This window comes from Hypanus sabinus, chromosome 26 (genome assembly GCF_030144855.1).
Source record: "Hypanus sabinus isolate sHypSab1 chromosome 26, sHypSab1.hap1, whole genome shotgun sequence".
Classification (NCBI taxonomy): Eukaryota; Metazoa; Chordata; class Chondrichthyes; order Myliobatiformes; family Dasyatidae; genus Hypanus; species Hypanus sabinus.
The window spans coordinates 17,955,615-17,975,826 of record NC_082731.1 but is presented as its reverse complement, the minus strand read 5'-3'; the positions used below and the strand labels follow the sequence as shown (position 1 = coordinate 17,975,826).

Below are 20,212 nucleotides of genomic sequence, written 5' to 3'. Positions count from 1 at the left end.
CGTGACCTTGTTTGAACTCTCTCAAATTGGGGAAATGAGACAATGTGCCTTTCTGTAAATCTCTGGCAAGCAACGTCAACTTGCGCTCGAATGCCAAAACATCCTCCAACATGTGCAGGGCTGTACGTCCTTACCCCGTTGAAGAGCTGTGTTCAGCGTGTTCAGGTGCGCTGTCATGTCTACCATGAAGTGTAGCTTTTCCAGCCACTCTGGCTGTTCCAGCTCAGGAAAGGTGAGCCCTTTGCTGCCCAGGAAAGTTTTCACTTCTTCCAGACACGCGACAAAGCGTTTCAGCACCTCCCCTCTGGACAGCCAGCGATAGAAACACGTTGTAGCGGTGTGCTACACGCAGTCAGTAAACTGCAGTCAAAGATAGCTTTATTCGAACTAAACAGCCTTGCTTTTAAGCCTCCCTCAACCCGCCCCCCATGGGTGTGGATGCTGCAAAAGACACGTACTCACAAACCCCCGTAGGCTATCTCCCTTAGCCTGAACGCTGGCTAATTGTGAGCCGGTTCGGATGTGTCAGGAAATGGGTCGCCACAACGTCTTATTTAGATTGTACAAGATCACCATAATCTTCAAATTTAGATTTACATTTCAAAAACTAACAAACTAACATAAAATACATTTTAATTAAATACTGACCATGTAGCGGTGTGCTACACGCAGCGCTAAAATTACGACACGGAGTCGGTAACTGCAGTCAAAGGAAAAAACTTTATTCGAAATCTTCAGCCTCACTTTTAAGCCTCCCTCAACCTGCCCCCCATGGCGCAGAGGCTCCAAAGCTCTGTGCTCGCAAACCCCCGTAGGCTATCTAATTGTGAGTCGGTTCGGATGTGCCAGGAAAAGGGTCGCCACAACCAATTATTTCCCAAAGCAACAGGGAGCCGCAGCACAGACGTAAAAGAGCCACATGTGGCTCCGGAGCCGCGGGTTGCCGACCCCCGGTCTAGGGGATATTGTATTGTCCGATGGAAAGATAAAAGTCACTGTCCTTTCAAGCTGCAGCTCTGTGGGTTTAAGAGAGAGACGGTTTGAAACTTGCCCGGGTCTTTATGAGGCCAATCCGTTGCGTTGGGGGAGTTGGTTCCCCGTTGTTAGTTCCAAGTCATTTTCCGTGGTACCAGCCACCAGCCCCCCAGGCAAGGGAACTGAACGCACGTGGCTTCCTTCAAATGGCTTCCCGCTATTACGGGATCGCTAGCGTTTCTTCTGGTGCGTCTGAAAGGGGTTGCTCCCCCAGACCCTCTTTTATACTTCCTCACGGGGTCTCAGATGTCAATCAGGTTGGGATGATGCAATCTCTCTCTCAACCAGCCCACTTTGCCCGAGGGCATTCACGTAGCATAGTCCCCAATCCACAAACGTGGTCTCCAGGAGACAATGCCCATGTCTCTCTCTCATTTCCTGGATTCCTCTGAGCCAACCCAATAACGCTCTTGTGATTCTCACAAAGGAGGGGGCTCCCCCGCCCCTTCGGCCCCTCAGAGCTGTGGTGCATTCATAACACGGGGAAGAGGCGAAGGGGTGTCATGGAGGAACCCTCCTTCGTGACTAGAAGTGATTCCAGGTGGAGATTCTTTCCTAAACCCGCACCGAACCTCTGAGATTCTCTCTTCTCCAGAGGGAGGTTAGTCAGTGAGTTTTGGACTGTGAATGCGAGACGCGGTCTGTACGGGAGGATGGAGCTGGGGTCAATCAGTCTGTTGAATGGGAGAAAGCGGGGGCCATAGGTGGTGTTGTTTAGTATCAGCTCCCCACCGCCTCAGATTCAGAGGCTGTATCATCTCCTGAGGGTTGTTTTCATTTTTCCAGCCCTGTTCCCCAGCAACCCCCATTTAACCCTGACCTAACCACAGGGCAATGTATAATTACCTAATAGCCCATGAACCAGAACACCTGGGCTCTGCACGGAGACCTCGGAGCGAGGTGCGAAATTCAAGGGCAGGACTGCCTGGGTTGTGCTCTCAGGATTGCTACCCATGCCACGGATCCTCTGAGGCGTGAACTAGGACGATTATACGGTTTCATTTGTGGCTATGGAGCTGGTGTAGGAGGCAGGACATAAGAGTTTTGGTTCGCTGGGCTCTTTTTTCAGGGAAGGAGGGATGGTTTGCACCTGAACTGGAGGGGGACTAATATCCTAGCGGGAAAGTTTGTGGGGTTTAAGCTAGAGTTGCAGGGGCATGGGAACCGGAGTGCCAGAGCAGTTAGTGGGGAGGTTGTGGAGGCAGACAAAGTGGTGAGTCAAAGGGTTGAGCACAGTGCGACCAGTGTCCTGAGCTGTGGATGGATGAGAGTGCTGAAGATGAGGTAGATGGTTTACAAACGGAGGCAATGGGTAGAACGCAGAGGCTGCAGGTAGGGAAAAGCCGCAGCCAACAGGATGAGTTACAAAGGCGGACAAAACAGAAAATACAGGACTGAAGGTTTTATATTTGAGTGCGTTCAGTACATGGAATAAGGTCAATGAACTTGTAGCACCATTACATGTGGGCACCACTGAATCATGGCTGGAAGATGGTTGTAGCTGGGAGGGTTATACATTGTATTGAAAAGATAGGCAGGAAAGCAGAGGGGGTGGGGTGGCTCTGTTGGTTAAAAAATGAAATCTCGGGTCGGCAGCTGTTTCACCCTTTGTGAGTAGAGCTGAGGAACTGCAAGGGTAAGAAGACCCAGACAGTACTGAGGATGTCCCTACGCGAGATAGAAAATGCATGCCAAAAGGGCAATGCTACAATAGTCATGGGGAGTTTCAAAACACAGGGAGATTGGGAAATCAGGTTGGTGCTGGATTCCAGGAGGGTGAACTTCTCAAGCACTGACGAGATGGCTTTTTAGAGCAGCTTGTGGTCCAGCCTACTATGGGATCGAGTGTTGTGCAGTGAACTGGAATTGATCAGAGAGCTCAAGGTAAAAGAACCCTTAGGGGAAAGTGATCATAATATGGTCAAATTCACCCTGACATTTGAGAAGGAGAAGCTAAATTCAGATGCGTCAGTGTTACAGTGGAGTAAAGGGAATTACTGAGGCACGAGAGAGGAGAGAGGCCAGAATTGATTGGAAAAGAACACTGGCAGGGATGACAGCAGAGCAGCAATGTCTGGAATTTCTGGCAGCAATTCGGAAGGCACCGGATATACACATCCCATTCTAAAGGCAAGATGACACAACCATGGCTAACAAGGGAAGTCAAACCCAAAGAGAGGGTATAATAGAGCAAAAGTTAGTGGGAAGTTAGAGGACTGGGAAGCTTTTAAAAAAACCAACAAAGACAACTAAAAAAGTAATTAAGAAGATAAAAGATGGAATACAAAAGTAAGCTAGCCCGTAATATTAAAGAGGATACCAAAAGTTTATTCAGACACAAAGTGTAAAAGAGAGGTGAGAGTGGATATCGGACCGCTGGAAAGTGATGCTGGAGAGGTAGTAATGAGGAACAAGGAAATGATGGACCAACGGATTAAGTATTTTGCATCAGTCTTCACTTGTGGAAGTATGGTAGAAGTTCCAAGTGTCAGGGGTCATGAAGTTACCATTACTAGAGAGAAGGTTCTCAGGAAGCTGAAAGCTGAGATCAGCCATGATCTCAGAATGGCGGGGCAGGGCCGAGTGGTCTACTTCTGCACCTATTGTCGATTGTCTGAATGCAGATGGGTCACCTGGACCAGATGGTGTACACCCCAGGGTTATAAAGGAGGTGGCTGAAGTAGTAGTAATGATCTTTCAAGAATCACTCAATTCTGCAATGGTTCTGGAAGACTGGAAAATTGCAAATGTCACTCCACCCTTCAGAAAAGGAGAGAGGGAGAAGGAAGGAAAGCCTCGGCCAGTTCGTCTGACCTCAGTGTTTGGAGTTGATTATTAAGGATGGGGTCTCGGTACTTGGAGGCACATGATAAAATAAGCAATAGTCAGCATGGTTCAATACCGAGTCCAAGCACCCTGCACTGAAAGATGAACCCGCTGAGTTTTTCAATGGAAAAAATTTGAGCAAGTGGGACAGCAGCTAAGTGCCGAGAGCCGCGAAAACTAAATTGCGGAATAGACTGGACACAAGGAACCTGCTTCGAGTATCGCAGTATTCCCGTCGTGTTTAACACCACCCCCCATCGGCCAGTCCGCAAGAATATTCTCAATATTAAACCAGTCTGCAGTGCAGAAAAGGGTGGATACCCCTGGTGTTTATACATTATTTCTACTTCCAGGTTACGGGGTTTTACCTCCAGTCTTTCCTGCCCCGGTGCGCATGCGTGTAACTAATTGATCTGGGGTCGATCTCGCCTTTCACTTAGGCCAAGGGAGGGGATCTTGGGCTTATAAAGGTTGGTGACCGCTACCCTAAAGGTTAGTTTGCATGTTGCATCAGTGGTGAGGAAGGCAAATGCAATGTTAGCATTCATTTCAAGAGCACTAGAAAATAAGAACAAGGATATAATATTGAGCAGTGGTGGGGCCTCACGGAGTATCGTGAGCAGGTTTCGGTTTCCTTATCTTTGAAAGGATGTGCTGAAACTGGAGAGGATTCAAAGGAGATTCACTAAAATGATTCCACAATTGAACAGCTTGTCGTACGAAGAGCGTTTGGTGGCTCTGAGCTTGAATTCATTAGAATTCATTGAAATCTATTGGATGGTTTCCTGTGGTGGGAGAGTCTCAGAACAGAGGGGTGTCCTTCTAGAACAGAGATGAGGAATTCTTTTGCCACAGGCAGTCATGGATATTTAAGACCGGGGTTGATAAATTCTTCATTGGTCAGGGCATGAAGGGGTACAGGGAGACTGCAGGTATTTGGGGCTGAGAGGGAAAATTGGATCAGCCATGATGAAATGGCGGAGCAGACTCGATGGGCCAAATGGCCCAATTCCTCTATCTGTATCTGTATCTTTGGACTGTGGGAGGAAACCGGAGCACCCGGAGGAAACCTACACACTCCACTGGGAGGGTGTACAGATGCTGGGATTGATCTCCCCGAGCTGTAACAGTGCCTTGCTAACCGCGACGTGACCGTATTCCCTTAGCCATGATCGCGGGTCTCTCCCGGACCCTGAACAATCACTTCCAGCACCTCCCAATAGAGCGGGGACCAGAAAAGCAGACGGGGCCCAGTCACTTGTGAATCAGCTGCTGCTGACTTTGGTGCTGGACTGAACTATGTTCCACCTCCTGGACAGTACAGTGTAGGACCAGGCCATTCGGCCCTTCCTGCCTGTGCTGGCCATGATGTCAATTGAGCCAAATCCATCTGACTGTCTGTTCATGCGCTTAAACATCACTGCATCTGCCTGGCAGCCCATTGCAGTCACCCACCAGACCCTGATTAAGAAAACAACTTGCCTCCTACCGCTTCTTCCCTCACTCACCTTGAAGCTGTGTCCTCGAGTCCATGATGAAACCTGCCCTATCTATGCCTCTCATCCTGTCATAACTGTCTGTCAGGTCCGGGTGAATCCCATCTGCCTAGTCCCCAAATCCTCCGCGTCCTTCCTGTTATGGGATGTCGGTGTTTCGTACAGCTGCAACGTGACTGGCTGTTTTTACACTCAAACCACGTGCCCTGCAGAGACACAAAGCTGTGCACGTCCATTCTGACCTTCCCAATCAGCTTCAGTGAGATGGGCACCTGCGCCCCTGGGTCCTGCTGTCTCGACCCTGACAGACATTGGGGTGACGGTCACTACCACACTGACGGAGGGGATGGGGCAATATAAACTGAACCTTGGCACAGCAGTTTGACTGAGTGTGGCAGCTCCTGATGTTCCCTTCTTCCACTTCCAGCAGGAGCAGCCATGGCCCGGAAACTCTTGGGACACATCTGCATTGTGACGGGGGCCTCCCGTGGGATTGGGAAAGGCATCGCCCTCCAGCTTGGGGAGGCTGGAGCCACCGTCTACATCACCGGCCGCAACATGGAAACTTTGCGGCAGGCTGCTGAGGAGGTGAGGGGTGCAGATCGTTGGGTGTTGGGATCGTCCAAGCGAAGGGTACGGGCTGGTTGGTCCACTGCCCTCCTGTCCAACCCCATCTTCCCCAGTCTCCGTCGTCACCCCCCAGTGTGTTACCTCATTTCCCCCCTTATCTCCTAACCGTCACATTCCCCACCCCCACGAGCTCAGCGTCTATATACACACACACACACACACACACACACATATATGAGGAGTACACAGGGAAATCTTTTCTGTGTAATGGATTTGTTCACTGACTTTTATGAATACTGCATTGGGAGCCCACAACTCACAAGTAGGAGGGGTTATCCCCCACAGCTAGACATTTCCTCTAGCTCGACGCAGGGTCATCGACTAGTGACCTCAGCCTTGGAATCACACGTTTGTTGCCATTTGTGTTATGATCTGTGTTTCTTGGATCTTATTTGTTCAGGGAGTAGATCGATTAAGTTTTATTCTAATTTCAATGATACATTGACAGATAAATACAGATGGCTAAGGACAAGGTAAAATTCATTTCTTTTAATGTAAGTGGGCTATTAAATCCAATCAAATGAAATTTGGAACAATATGATTCATACTGGGAAAAATGGTTTAACTAAATAATGCCTCATAGGCCTGACTTTATTCTCACAAATCAATGAATCTGTTGTAAAAACAAAAGATCACTCCCTACTTGTACATAGTTCTTTGTTTTTGCTTGTTTTTTCTCTCCACTCTTTTCTATAAGTGTGTACCTCAGATAAATACTTTGTGGAGATTTGTGATATATATGATTATATGATGTATATGTACAATGTCTGAAATACATCTTATGGAAATGTTTGTTTGATGATGAACTTAAATAAAAAAAATTACAAAAAAAAGAGAAAGGGGAAGAGGGATAACGGGGTGTTTGTGACTTCAGGGGTGGCAGAGGGAAAGTGGGGTAATGTAATGGTGTTCATGAACTGTTGTGAAAGCGATGGAGGGGAAGAGGCTGTGTCTAAGTCACTGATTGTGGGTCTTCCCTACAGGAAGATTCACTTTCTTTGTCACATTCAGGGTGATGTGTCTTTGGCGTCAAATCAAACGGCGAGGATTGCATACCGCCACAACGTGGCCACGCTTTGAGCAGCAACTTCGTCAGCCTAACCTTCGGGACGTGGCAGGAGACCGGAGCACCCAGGGACGACACACAGAGAGAACGTCCAGGCCTCGATCACTGCTTACGACGTTACTGTGAGCTGCCCTGTCGAGGGTCCGTCCCAGATAGTGACGCCGTCATGATGGGTTCTGCCTTCCTGTTGTGCCTGTGACCAAACCCGCTGGTTTATGGCCCTCAACAACCCTGTTCACTGGAGCCTCCTTATCGGTCGTGTTACAACCACTCCCCTGTGCGTTATATAAATTTGCCCGAGGCTCTGCTGACACACCAAATCTGCTCAAACTGTGAATAAAATGTAAACACTGTCTTTGTAATTGCATCAATATGGTGGGGCCCCAGATAAGATCCTTGGAGATGTTGGTGCTAAGGAACTTGAAAGGGCTCAGGTTTCCCACTGCCGTCCGCTTGACGAGGGCTGGTCCGTGCTCCTTCCTCTTCCCCTTCCTGAAGCCCGTGGTCGGTTCGTTGGTGTCGCGGATGCTGTTGTTGCAACATCACGTAACCAGTCGATCTTCCTCACTCCAGTCTGCCTTCTGCACCTTCTCCATTGAGTCCCCGGCTCCGAGCCGCTCTTTGTCAGGATCGTCAGCTTTCTGCAGTGACTGGGCCGTCGGTCCGGAGAGGAACTGTATGCTGTTCACCTGTTCCTCAGTGTCCGATCTGCTGAGCCACTTCGTGCCCATGGTTTCTCGTCCTGTGCTCAGGGGAAATTGTTCTTCCTCCGACTACGTTCCTGCAGTCACACAATGCTTTAACCCGTGCCATAACCACACCCCCTCCCCCGGGGCCATTGTGTCACACTCAGGGTGGTGGGTGGGGACGTCCTTGACACATAGGGATCAGAATCATGTTTAATCTCACCAGCATGTATGTGTTGTGAAATTTGTTGACTTACAGTAGCAGTTCATGATAATGGAGAGAGAGAAAAAGACTGAAATACAGTTTATATTCATGTGTGCGTGTATTTGTCTATATATAGAGTAAGATTAAGTAATAGGCAAAATAGAAATAGGAAAGTAGTGAGGTAGTGTTCATGGGTTCAATGTCCATTTAGAGATCGGATGACAGAGGGGAAGAAGCTGTTCCTGAATCGCTGAGTGTGTGTCTTCAGGCTCCTGTACCTCCTGTCTGATGGCGGAGGGGAAGAAGCTGTTCCTGAATCACTGAGTGTGTGCCTCAGGCTCCTGTACCTCCTGTCTGATGGCGGAGGGGAAGAAGCTGTTCCTGAATCATTGAATGTGTGCCTCAGGCTCCTGAACCTCCTTCCCGATGGTAACAGTGAGAGCCGTGTCCTGGGCGATGATGGATGCAGCCTTTCTGGGACCCTGCCAGCTCTCGCCCCGATGAATCAAGAGCCTGTCAGCCTCCGTCTTAAACAGACCCAGTGGTTCGGCCTCCCCGGCCGTCCGCAGCAGTGAATCCCACTGACTCACCACCCTCCGGCTGAAGAAATTCCAACATCACCTCCATTCTACGGGAGGGAGGGTTGTCCCTTACTCTGAGGCTGTGCCCTCGGATCCCAGACACTCCCTCTGTCTCTCTATAGAAACATAGAAAACCTACAGCACAATACAGGCCCTTCGGCCCACAAAGCAGATAGTGAGGTCAGCTGAGAAGATCATCGGGGTCCCTGTTCCCACCATCACGAACATTTACATTACACGCTGCATCCGCAAAGCAAACAGCATTATGAAGGACCCCTCGCACCCCTCATACAAACTCTTCTCCCTCCTGCCGTCTGGGAAAAGGCACCGAAGCATTCGGGCTCTCTCGACCAGGCTGAGAAGTTGCAGATGGATTTCACCCCAGATAAGTATGAGGTGGTTCATTCTGGTAGGTCAAATATGATGGCAGAATATAGCATTAATGGTAAGACTCTTGGCAGTGTGGAGGATCAGAGGGATCTTGGGGTCGGAGTCCACAGGACGCTCAGAAAAGGCCTATGGTGTGTTCACCTTCATCAATCGTGGGATTGAGTTCAGGAGCCGAGAGGTAATGTTGCAGCTACACAGGACCCTGGTCAGACCCCACTTGGAGTACTGTGCTCAGTTCTGGTCGCCTCACAGGAAGGATGTGGATATTATAGAGAGAGTGCAGAGGAGATTTACAAGGATGTTGTCTGGATTGAAGGGTGTACCTTACGAAAATACGTTGAGTGAACTCGGCCTTTTCTCCTTGGAGCGACAGAGGATGAGGTGGCCTGATAGAGGTGTATAAGTTGATGAGGGGCTTTGATCGTGTGGATAGTCAGAGGCTTTTCCCCAGGGTTGAAATGGCTAGCATGAGAGGGCATAGTTTTAAGATGCTTGGAAGCAGGTACCGAGGGGATGTTAGAGGTAAGTTTTTCACACAGAGAGTGGTGGGAGTGTGGAATGAGCTGCCAGATGAAGTGGTGAATGCAGGCTCACTTTTAAAATTTAAGAGAAACTTGGACAGGTACATGGACGAGAGGTGTATGGAGGGATATGGGCCAGGTGTAGGTCAGTGGGACTAGGCAGGAAAATGGTTTGGCACAGCCAAGAAGGGCGAAAAGGCCTGTTTCTGTGCTGTAATGTTCTGTGGTTCTAATAATAGTGTTGTGGGCATTGTTATTGGGTGTGATTTTAGAGCTCGTAACAGAAATGGAAGTAAATGAGATTTTGGCAGAAACGCTGTCCCGCGTTTCTTGTGGAATACAACTGTCACTCTATCATGTCGGGGAACCCTATCTCGAGGTGGAGCAGAGGTCTTGGTGAGAGCTCCTTGGAGGGCAACTACATCAACCTCAATGCCTGGAGAGGTATTCGCATTCCACCGTTGACGTGCCTTCGACATTGAGTGATGATCGAAGTTCCCAGTGGTCTTCGTGCAGGTTCGTTGTTAGAAAAGTGACTGTTAGGTGTTGAGTTTGTAGGGTCTCGTACACTTCCCAAACACGGCAGACTCTGAGCACCATGAACCTTGTTATTCTGGGCGATGACCAAGCCGGTATATATTGAAAAGCTGGCTTGATACGTGATGAAGTGTGGCCCGGCCGGGGCAGACGTGAGTCTGTTTCGGGAGTCGACGTTGGACCAACCTTTGTCTGGCTTCTTGTCCGCAGCTGCTCCAACCTGGGTTGGCATCGCCTGATAGAGTCCCTGAAGCACACCAGCTTCCACTCTACATCAACGTGTTGATCCAGGTCATGGAGACTTTCTGATTGAAATATTGAATTAACAAAGCGCACAGCAACAGAAACTGCAAGCAGTTTCAAACTCCTGGGAGTACACATCTTGCACGACCTCTCACGGCCCCAGAACACAAGGAAAGCTCACCAACACCTCTGGCTTCTGAGGAGGCTGAAGAGAGCTGGACTATACTCACGACCTTCTACAGGTACACAGCAGAGAGCTTCCTAATCTGAGGCATCACCGTGTGATGCAGAAACCACACTACGAGGGGCAGGCAGGCTCCACAGTGGGTAGTTAATGCATCAGCAGCACCAGCCGACCTGCCGTAAGAGAAAGATGCCAGCAGTATCGTTGCGGGATCCCCTCTCACCTTGCTCGTGGACGATTTGTCCCACTCACTTCCGGGAAGAGGCTGCAGCTTCCACACCAGGAGCACCGTGCTCAGAGACCGCTCTTTCCCTAAGCAGTCAGGCTGATCAACAGCTGCACCCATTTACCCCTCCCACACCCACTGCCGAGCACAGAACCCTATCTGTTAGATAGGGTTGCTTTTATATTTACAGTTAATGCGTTCTTCGTGCCCAGCTCGTGTTTTACGCTGCATCAGACCTGGAGTAACAATCATTTTGTTCTCCTATCCCCCGTTTACTGAACAATGCCAACAAGCTACCTTGAATTTTAATCTGTGGATGTTGTTGAGCTGGATTTTATTAGGGAGTTTGACAAGTTCCCTGACGGGAGGCTCATCCGGGAGGTGGGATCCACGGTGCATTGGCTGGTTGGATTCAGATTTGTCCACGGCAGTCGATGGGATTTATTCTAGCTGGAGGCCTGTGACTGGTGGTATTCTGCACTAGTGGGACCTCTGCTGTTTGTAATACATACTTCCAAACAGCTTGCTGAAAGAGTTCATGGGTGGATGATACAAAGATTGGCGGTGTTGTGGGTAAGAGTGTCATACTGTGAGCAGCAGTGGGCCCAGGCCTGCCAAGGGCACCATTCTGGGCTGTAGCGAGGGCAGGTGGCGGCCATTTTTATGCAGCATCAGTTCACCACCCCACCCCTCACGTTTTGTTTCTCCTTCCCTCATCAGGTAGCGGCGCGCGGTGGGAAGTGTGTGCCGGTGGTGTGCGACTCGGGCAAGGAGGAGGAGGTCAGATCCCTCTTCGGCAAGGTGCAGCAGGAGCAAGATGGCCGCCTGGACATCCTGGTCAACAATGCCTACTCGGTGGTTCAGGTAGGAGCGAGGGCACAGGCACTGAACCGAAACCACCTCCCTCCCCTTCCCGCCGCAAAACCCCTTGCCCAGTACTCCCCGTCACCCAGTGAACCCTGGGGGCTGAAATATGCGGGCCATACCTGGCAGCTATCCCCTTCATAATGGCACCTCTCACAAATCAGACAGTCAGTCCATAAAGACTCCTTCTCTCCTCCAATGGCCCCATCTCCCACATCCCTTCCTCCAGTCAACATCCCCCACAGAACACCAACATGGGCCCACATCAAGAAATCATCTACCTCTTCCCAATCCTCATCCCCCACACTTCTCCCACCCCGTTCCACTCCTCCTCCCCACTCCTCCTATGTCCCACTCTCCCCTGTCCCCACTCCTCCCCTGTCCCCACACCTCCCCTGTCCCCACTCCTCCCCTGTCCCCCACTCCTCCCCTGTCCCCCCTCCCTCCCTGTCCCCCCCTCCTCCCCTGTCCCCCCTCCCCTGTCCCCACTCCTCCCCTGTCCCCACTCCTCCCCTGTCCCACTCCTCCCCTGTCCCACTCCTCCCCTGTCCCACTCCTCCCCTGTCCCACTCCTCCCCTGTCCCCACTCCTCCCCTGTCCCCACTCCTCCCCTGTCCCCACTCCTCCCCTGTCCCCACTCCTCCCCTGTCCCCACTCCTCCCCTGTCCCCACTCCTCCCCTGTCCCCACTCCTCCCCTGTCCCCACTCCTCCCCTGTCCCCACTCCTCCCCTGTCCCCACTCCTCCCCTGTCCCCACTCCTCCCCTGTCCCCACTCCTCCCCCGTCCCACTCCTCCCCCGTCCCACTCCTCCCCCGTCCCACTCCTCCCCCGTCCCACTCCTCCCCCGTCCCACTCCTCCCCCGTCCCACTCCTCCCCCGTCCCACTCCTCCCCCGTCCCACTCCTCCCCCGTCCCACTCCTCCCCCGTCCCACTCCTCCCCCCGTCCCACTCCTCCCCCGTCCCACTCCTCCCCCGTCCCACTCCTCCCCGTCCCCACTCCTCCCCCGTCCCCACTCCTCCCCGTCCCCACTCCTCCCCGTCCCCACTCCTCCCCGTCCCCACTCCTCCCCTGTCCCACTCCTCCCTGTCCCCACTCCTCCCTGTCCCCACTCCTCCCTGTCCCCACTCCTCCCTGTCCCCACTCCTACCCTGTCCCCACTCCTCCCGTCCCCACTCCTCCACTGCCACTCCTCCCCTCCCCACACCTTCCCTCCCTCCACCTCCCCACTCTCCCCCTCCTCCTCCCCACTCTCACCCTCCTCCCCTGTACCTCCCTCCCTCCCCGTCCCCACTCCTCCCCTGTCCCGCTCCTCCCCTCCCCCCACCTCCCCTCCCACTCCTCCTCCCCCACTCTCCCCCTCCTCCCCCACTCTCCCCCTCCTCCCCCACTCTCCCCCTCCTCCCCTGTACCTCCTCCCCTGTACCTCCTCCCCTGTACCTCCTCCCCTGTACCTCCTCCCCTGTCCCACTCCTCCCCTGTCCCACTCCTCCCCTGTCCCACTCCTCCCCTGTCCCACTCCTCCCCTGTCCCACTCCTCCCCTGTCCCACTCCTCCCCTGTCCCACTCCTCCCCTGTCCCACTCCTCCCCTGTCCCCCCTCCCCTGTCCCCACTCCTCCCCTGTCCCCACTCCTCCCCTGTCCCCACTCCTCCCCTGTCCCCACTCCTCCCCTCTCCCCACTCCTCCCCTCTCCCACTCCTCCCCTCTCCCACTCCTCCCCTCTCCCACTCCTCCCCTCTCCCACTCCTCCCCTCTCCCACTCCTCCCCTGTCCCCACTCCTCCCCATCCCCACTCCTCCCCTCCCCCTCCTCCAATGTCCCAGTCCTCCCCGTCCCCACTCCTCCCCGTCCCACCACCTTCCCTCCCACTCCTCCTCCCCTGTACCTCCTCCCCTGTCCCCCTCTCCTGTCCCCCTCCTCCCCTCCCACCACTCCTCCCCCACACTCACACCTCCCCGTCCCCACTCCTCCCCTGTCCCACTCCTCCACTGTCCCCCCTCCCCTGTCCTCCTCCTCCGCCTCCCCACACCTCCCCCTCCCCAATCCTCCCCGTCACCACTCCTCCCCCTCCCCAATCCTCCCCTCTCCCCTCCTCCCCTCCCACTCCTCCTCCCCTCACCCCCTCCTCCCCTGTACCTCCTCCCCTGTACCTCCTCCCCTGTACCTCCTCCCCTGTACCTCCTCCCCTGTCCCACTCCTCCCCTGTCCCACTCCTCCCGTCCCACTCCTCCCCTGTCCCACTCCTCCCCTGTCCCCCCTCCCCTGTCCCCACTCCTCCCCTGTCCCCACTCCTCCCCTCTCCCCACTCCTCCCCTCTCCCCACTCCTCCCCTCTCCCCACTCCTCCCCTCTCCACTCCTCCCCTCTCCCACTCCTCCCCTCTCCCACTCCTCCCCTGTCCCCACTCCTCCCCTGTCCCCACTCCTCCCCATCCCCACTCCTCCCCTCCCCCTCCTCCAATGTCCCAGTCCTCCCCGTCCCCACTCCTCCCCGTCCCACCACCTTCCCTCCCACTCCTCCTCCCCTGTACCTCCTCCCCTGTCCCCCTCCTCCCCTCCCACCACTCCTCCCCCACACTCACACCTCCCCGTCCCCACTCCTCCCCTGTCCCACTCCTCCACTGTCCCCCCTCCCCTGTCCTCCTCCTCCGCCTCCCCACACCTCCCCCTCCCCAATCCTCCCCGTCACCACTCCTCCCCCTCCCCAATCCTCCCCTCTCCCCTCCTCCCCTCCCACTCCTCCTCCCCTCACCACCTCCTCCCCTGTACCTCCTCCCCATCCCCACTCCTCCCCTCCCCCTCCTCCCCGTCCCCACTCCTCCCCGTCCCCACTCCTCCCCGTCCCCACTCCTCCCCGTCCCCATTCCTCCCCTGTCCCCACTCCTCCCTCCCACTACTCCCCGTCCCCACTCCTCCCCTGTCCCCTCCTCCCCTCCCCCACCTCCCCTCCCACTCCTCCTCCCCCACTCTTCCCCTCCTCCCGTGTACCTCCTCCCCTGTACCTCCTCCCCTGTACCTCCTCCCCTGTACCTCCTCCCCTGTCCCGCTCCTCCCCTGTCCCGCTCCTCCCCTGTCCCGCTCCTCCCCTGTCCCGCTCCTCCCCTGTCCCGCTCCTCCCCTGTCCCGCTCCTCCCCTGTCCCGCTCCTCCCCTGTCCCGCTCCTCCCCTGTCCCGCTCCTCCCCTGTCCCCCTCCTCCCCTGTCCCCCTCCTCCCCTGTCCCCGCTCCTCCCCTCTCCCGCTCCTCCCCTGTCCCGCTCCTCCCCTGTCCCGCTCCTCCCCTGTCCCCGCTCCTCCCCTCTCCCGCTCCTCCCCTCTCCCCGCTCCTCCCCTGTCCCCACTCCTCCCCTGTCCCACTCCTCCCCTGTCCCACTCCTCCCCTGTCCCACTCCTCCCCTGTCCCACTCCTCCCCTGTCCCACTCCTCCCCTGTCCCCACTCCTCCCCTGTCCCACTCCTCCCCTGTCCCCACTCCAACCCTGACCCCACTCCTCCCCTGTCCCCACTCCTCCCCTGTCCCCACTCCTCCCCTGTCCCCACTCCTCCCCTGTCCCCACTCCCCCAGTCCCTACTCCCCCCTGTCCCTACTCCTCCCCTCACCCCACTCCTCCCTCACCCCACTCCTCCCCTGTCACCACTCCTCCACTGCCACTCCTCCCCTCCCCCCACCTTCCCTCCCACTCCTCCTCCCCACTCTCCCCCTCCTCCCCTGTACCTCCTCCCCTGTACCTCCTCCCCTGTCCCCCTCCTCCCTGTCCCCCTCCTCCCCTGTCCCCCTCCTCCCCTGTCCCCCTCCTCCCCGGTCCCCCTCCTCCCCGGTCCCCCTCCTCCCCGGTCCCCCTCCTCCCCTCTCCCACTCCTCCCCGTCCCCACTCCTCCCTGTCCCCCTCCTCCCCGGTCCCCTTCCTCCCCTCTCCCACTCCTCCCCTGTCCCCACTCCTCCCCATCCCCACTCCTCCCCTCCCCCTCCTCCAATGTCCCAGTCCTCCCCGTCCCCACTCCTCCCCGTCCCACCACCTTCCCTCCCACTCCTCCTCCCCTGTACCTCCTCCCCTGTCCCCCTCTCCTGTCCCCCTCCTCCCCTCCCACCACTCCTCCCCCACACTCACACCTCCCCGTCCCCACTCCTCCCCTGTCCCACTCCTCCACTGTCCCCCCTCCCCTGTCCTCCTCCTCCGCCTCCCCACACCTCCCCCTCCCCAATCCTCCCCGTCACCACTCCTCCCCCTCCCCAATCCTCCCCTCTCCCCTCCTCCCCTCCCACTCCTCCTCCCCTCACCCCCTCCTCCCCTGTACCTCCTCCCCATCCCCACTCCTCCCCTCCCCCTCCTCCCCGTCCCCACTCCTCCCCGTCCCCACTCCTCCCCGTCCCCACTCCTCCCCGTCCCCACTCCTCCCCGTCCCCACTCCTCCCCGTCCCCATTCCTCCCCTGTCCCCACTCCTCCCTCCCACTACTCCCCGTCCCCACTCCTCCCCTGTCCCCCTCCTCCCCTCCCCCACCTCCCCTCCACTCTTCCCCTCCTCCCGTGTACCTCCTCCCCTGTACCTCCTCCCCTGTACCTCCTCCCCTGTACCTCCTCCCCTGTACCTCCTCCCCTGTCCCGCTCCTCCCCTGTCCCGCTCCTCCCCTGTCCCGCTCCTCCCCTGTCCCGCTCCTCCCCTGTCCCGCTCCTCCCCTGTCCCGCCCTCCCCTGTCCCGCTCCTCCCCTGTCCCGCTCCTCCCCTGTCCCCCTCCTCCCCTGTCCCCGCTCCTCCCCTCTCCCGCTCCTCCCCTGTCCCGCTCCTCCCCTGTCCCGCTCCTCCCCTGTCCCCGCTCCTCCCCTCTCCCGCTCCTCCCCTCTCCCGCTCCTCCCCTGTCCCCACTCCTCCCCTGTCCCACTCCTCCCCTGTCCCACTCCTCCCCTGTCCCACTCCTCCCCTGTCCCACTCCTCCCCTGTCCCACTCCTCCCCTGTCCCCACTCCTCCCCTGTCCCACTCCTCCCCTGTCCCCACTCCAACCCTGACCCCACTCCTCCCCTGTCCCCACTCCTCCCCTGTCCCCACTCCTCCCCTGTCCCCACTCCTCCCCTGTCCCCACTCCCCCAGTCCCTACTCCCCCCTGTCCCTACTCCTCCCCTCACCCCACTCCTCCCCTCACCCCACTCCTCCCCTGTCACCACTCCTCCACTGCCACTCCTCCCCTCCCCCCACCTTCCCTCCCACTCCTCCTCCCCACTCTCCCCCTCCTCCCCTGTACCTCCTCCCCTGTACCTCCTCCCCTGTACCTCCTCCCCTGTCCCCCTCCTCCCCTGTCCCCCTCCTCCCCTGTCCCCCTCCTCCCCGGTCCCCCTCCTCCCCGGTCCCCCTCCTCCCCGGTCCCCCTCCTCCCCGGTCCCCCTCCTCCCCTCTCCCACTCCTCCCCTGTCCCCACTCCTCCCCTGTCCCCACTCCTCCCTTGTCCCCACTCCTCCCCTGTCCCCACTCCTCCCCTGTCCCCACTCCTCCCCTGTCCCCACTCCTCCCCTGTCCCCACTCCTCCCCTGTCCCCACTCCTCCCCTGTCCCACTCCTCCCATCCCCCTCCTCCCCTGTCACCCTCCTCCCCTGTCCCCACTCCTCCCTGTCCCCACTCCTCCCTGTCCCCACTCCTCCCTGTCCCCACTCCTCCCTGTCCCCACTCCTCCCCTGTCCCCACTCCTCCCCTGTCCCCACTCCTCCCCTGTCCCCACTCCTCCCCTGTCCCCACTCCTCCCCTGTCCCCACTCCTCCCTGTCCCCACTCCTCCCTGTCCCCACTCCTCCCTGTCCCCACTCCTCCCAGTCCCCACTCCTCCCCTGTCCCCACTCCTCCCCTGTCCCACTCCTCCCCCTCCCCAATCCTCCCCGTCACCACTCCTCCCCATCCCCACTCCTCCCCTCCCCCTCCTCCAATGTCCCAGTCCTCCCCGTCCCCACCCCTCCTCGTCCCCACACCTCCCCGTCCCCACTCCTCCCCGTCCCCACTCCTCCCCCGTCCCCCCTCCTCCCCGTCCCCCTCCTCCCCGTCCCCCCTCCTCCCCCGTCCCCCCTCCTCCCCCGTCCCCCCTCCTCCCCTGTCCCACTCCTCCCCTGTCCCACTCCTCCCCTGTCCCACTCCTCCCCTGTCCCACTCCTCCCCTGTCCCACTCCTCCCCGTCCCCACTCCTCCCGTCCCCACTCCTCCCCTGTCCCCACACCTCCCCGTCCCCACTCCTCCCCGTCCCCATTCCTCCCCTGTCCCCACTCCTCCCTCCCACTACTCCCCGTCCCCACTCCTCCCCTGTCCCCCTCCTCCCCTCCCCCACCTCCCCTCCCACTCCTCCTCCCCCACTCTTCCCCTCCTCCCCTGTACCTCCTCCCCTGTACCTCCTCCCCTGTACCTCCTCCCCTGTACGTCCTCCCCTGTACCTCCTCCCCTGTACCTCCTCCCCTGTACCTCCTCCCCTGTACCTCATCCCCTGTACCTCCTCCCCTGTCCCGCTCCTCCCCTGTCCCGCTCCTCCCCTGTCCCGCTCCTCCCCTGTCCCGCTCCTCCCCTGTCCCCCTCCTCCCCTCACCCACCTCCCCTCCCACTCCTCCTCCCCACTCTTCCCCTCCTCCCCTGTACCTCCTCCCCTGTACCTCCTCCCCTGTACGTCCTCCCCTGTACCTCCTCCCCTGTACCTCCTCCCCTGTACCTTCTCCCCTGTACCTTCTCCCCTGTACCTCCTCCCCTGTACCTCCTCCCCTGTACCTCCTCCCCTGTCCCGCTCCTCCCCTGTCCCGCTCCTCCCCTGTCCCGCTCCTCCCCTGTCCCGCTCCTCCCCTGTCCCGCTCCTCCCCTGTCCCGCTCCTCCCCTGTCCCGCTCCTCCCCTGTCCCGCTCCTCCCCTGTCCCCCTCCTCCCCTGTCCCCGCTCCTCCCCTCTCCCGCTCCTCCCCTGTCCCGCTCCTCCCCTGTCCCGCTCCTCCCCTGTCCCCGCTCCTCCCCTCTCCCGCTCCTCCCCTGTCCCGCTCCTCCCCTGTCCCCACTCCTCCCCTGTCCCACTCCTCCCCTGTCCCACTCCTCCCCTGTCCCACTCCTCCCCTGTCCCACTCCTCCCCTGTCCCCACTCCTCCCCTGTCCCCACTCCTCCCCTGTCCCCACTCCTCCCCTGTCCCCACTCCAACCCTGACCCCACTCCTCCCCTGTCCCCACTCCTCCCCTGTCCCCACTCCTCCCCAGTCCCCACTCCCCCCTGTCCCTACTCCTCCCCTCACCCCACTCCTCCCCTCACCCCTCTCCTCCCCTGTCCCCACTCCTCCCCTGTCACCACTCCTCCACTGCCACTCCTCCCCTCCCCCCACCTTCCCTCCCACTCCTCCTCCCCACTCTCCCCCTCCTCCCCTGTACCTCCTCCCCTGTACCTCCTCCCCTGTCCCCCTCCTCCCCTGTCCCCCTCCTCCCCTGTCCCCCTCCTCCCCTGTCCCCCTCCTCCCCTGTCCCCCTCCTCCCCTGTCCCCCTCCTCCCCGGTCCCCCTCCTCCCCGGTCCCCCTCCTCCCCGGTCCCCACTCCTCCCTGTCCCCACTCCTCCCTGTCCCCACTCCTCCCTGTCCCCACTCCTCCCTGTCCCCACTCCTCCCTGTCCCCACTCCTCCCCTGTCCCCACTCGTCCCCTGTCCCCCTCCTCCCCGTCCCCCTCCTCCCCTGTCCCCCTCCTCCCCTGTCCCCACTCCTCCCTGTCCCCACTCCTCACTGTCCCCACTCCTCACTGTCCCCACTCCTCCCTGTCCCCACTCCTCCCAGTCCCCACTCCTCCCAGTCCCCCACTCCTCCCAGTCCCCACTCCTCCCCTATCCCCACTCCTCCCCTATCCCCACTCCTCCCCTATCCCCACTCCTCCCCTATCCCCACTCCTCCCCTATCCCCACTCCTCCCCTATCCCCACTCCTCTCCTATCCCCACTCCTCCCCTATCCCCACTCCTCCCATCCCCCTCCTCCCCTGTCCCCCTCCTCCCCTGTCCCCCTCCTCCCCTGTCCCCCTCCTCCCCTGTCCCACTCCTCCCCTGTCTCCACTCCTCCCCTCTCCAACTCCTCCCCTCTCCAACTCCTCCCCTCTCCCCACTCCTCCCCCTGTCCCCACTCCTCCCCTGTCCCCACTCCTCCCCTGTCCCCACTCCTCCCCTGTCCCCACTCCTCCCCTGTCCCCACTCCTCCCCTGTCCCACTCCTCCCCCTCCCCAATCCTCCCCGTCACCACTCCTCCCCATCCCCACTCCTCCCCTCCCCCTCCTCCAATGTCCCAGTCCTCCCCGTCCCCACTCCTCCCCGTCCCCACTCCTCCCCGTCCCCACTCCTCCTCGTCCCCACTCCTCCTCGTCCCCACTCCTCCCCCGTCCCCACTCCTCCCCCGTCCCCACTCCTCCCCCGTCCCCCCTCCTCCCCCGTCCCCCCTCCTCCCCCGTCCCCCCTCCTCCCCCGTCCCCCCTCCTCCCCCGTCCCCCCCTCCTCCCCGTCCCCCCTCCTCCCCCGTCCCCCCTCCTCCCCGTCCCCCCTCCTCCCCGTCCCCCCTCCTCCCCTGTCCCACTCCTCCCCTGTCCCACTCCTCCCCTGTCCCACTCCTCCCCGTCCCCACTCCTCCCCGTCCCCACTCCTCCCCTCCCCCCACCTTCCCTCCCACTCCTCCTCCCCACTCTCCGCCTCCTCCCCTGTACCTCCTCCCCTCCCACTACTCCCCTGTCCACCTCCTCCCGTCCCCCCAGCTCCCCTC

General features: G+C 58.6%; 2 protein-coding genes across 8 annotated transcripts in view; one reads left to right on the top strand and one right to left on the bottom strand.

The window, feature by feature from the left end:
• dhrs1 (dehydrogenase/reductase (SDR family) member 1) overlaps positions 1-20,212 on the top strand; it is a 57,884-nt gene that overhangs the window by 14,421 nt on the left and 23,251 nt on the right. For 6 of the 7 annotated variants that reach the window (XM_059951480.1, XM_059951479.1, XM_059951478.1 and 3 more), the window contains 2 exons: positions 5,785-5,945; positions 11,347-11,490. In XM_059951480.1, the coding sequence (XP_059807463.1) occupies positions 5,796-5,945; positions 11,347-11,490 (294 nt within the window). In that variant the 5' untranslated portion in view covers positions 5,785-5,795. The remainder of the gene's footprint in view (positions 1-5,784; positions 5,946-11,346; positions 11,491-20,212) is intronic. The other variant, XM_059951481.1, reaches the window with a different exon arrangement.
• Positions 16,802-20,212, bottom strand: part of LOC132381554 (probable H/ACA ribonucleoprotein complex subunit 1) — a gene marked incomplete at both ends in the record, with an annotated part of 10,617 nt that continues 7,206 nt past the window's right edge. The window contains 2 exons of the mRNA XM_059951055.1: positions 16,802-16,879; positions 19,059-19,103. Of these exons, the coding sequence (XP_059807038.1) occupies positions 16,802-16,879; positions 19,059-19,103 (123 nt within the window). The remainder of the gene's footprint in view (positions 16,880-19,058; positions 19,104-20,212) is intronic.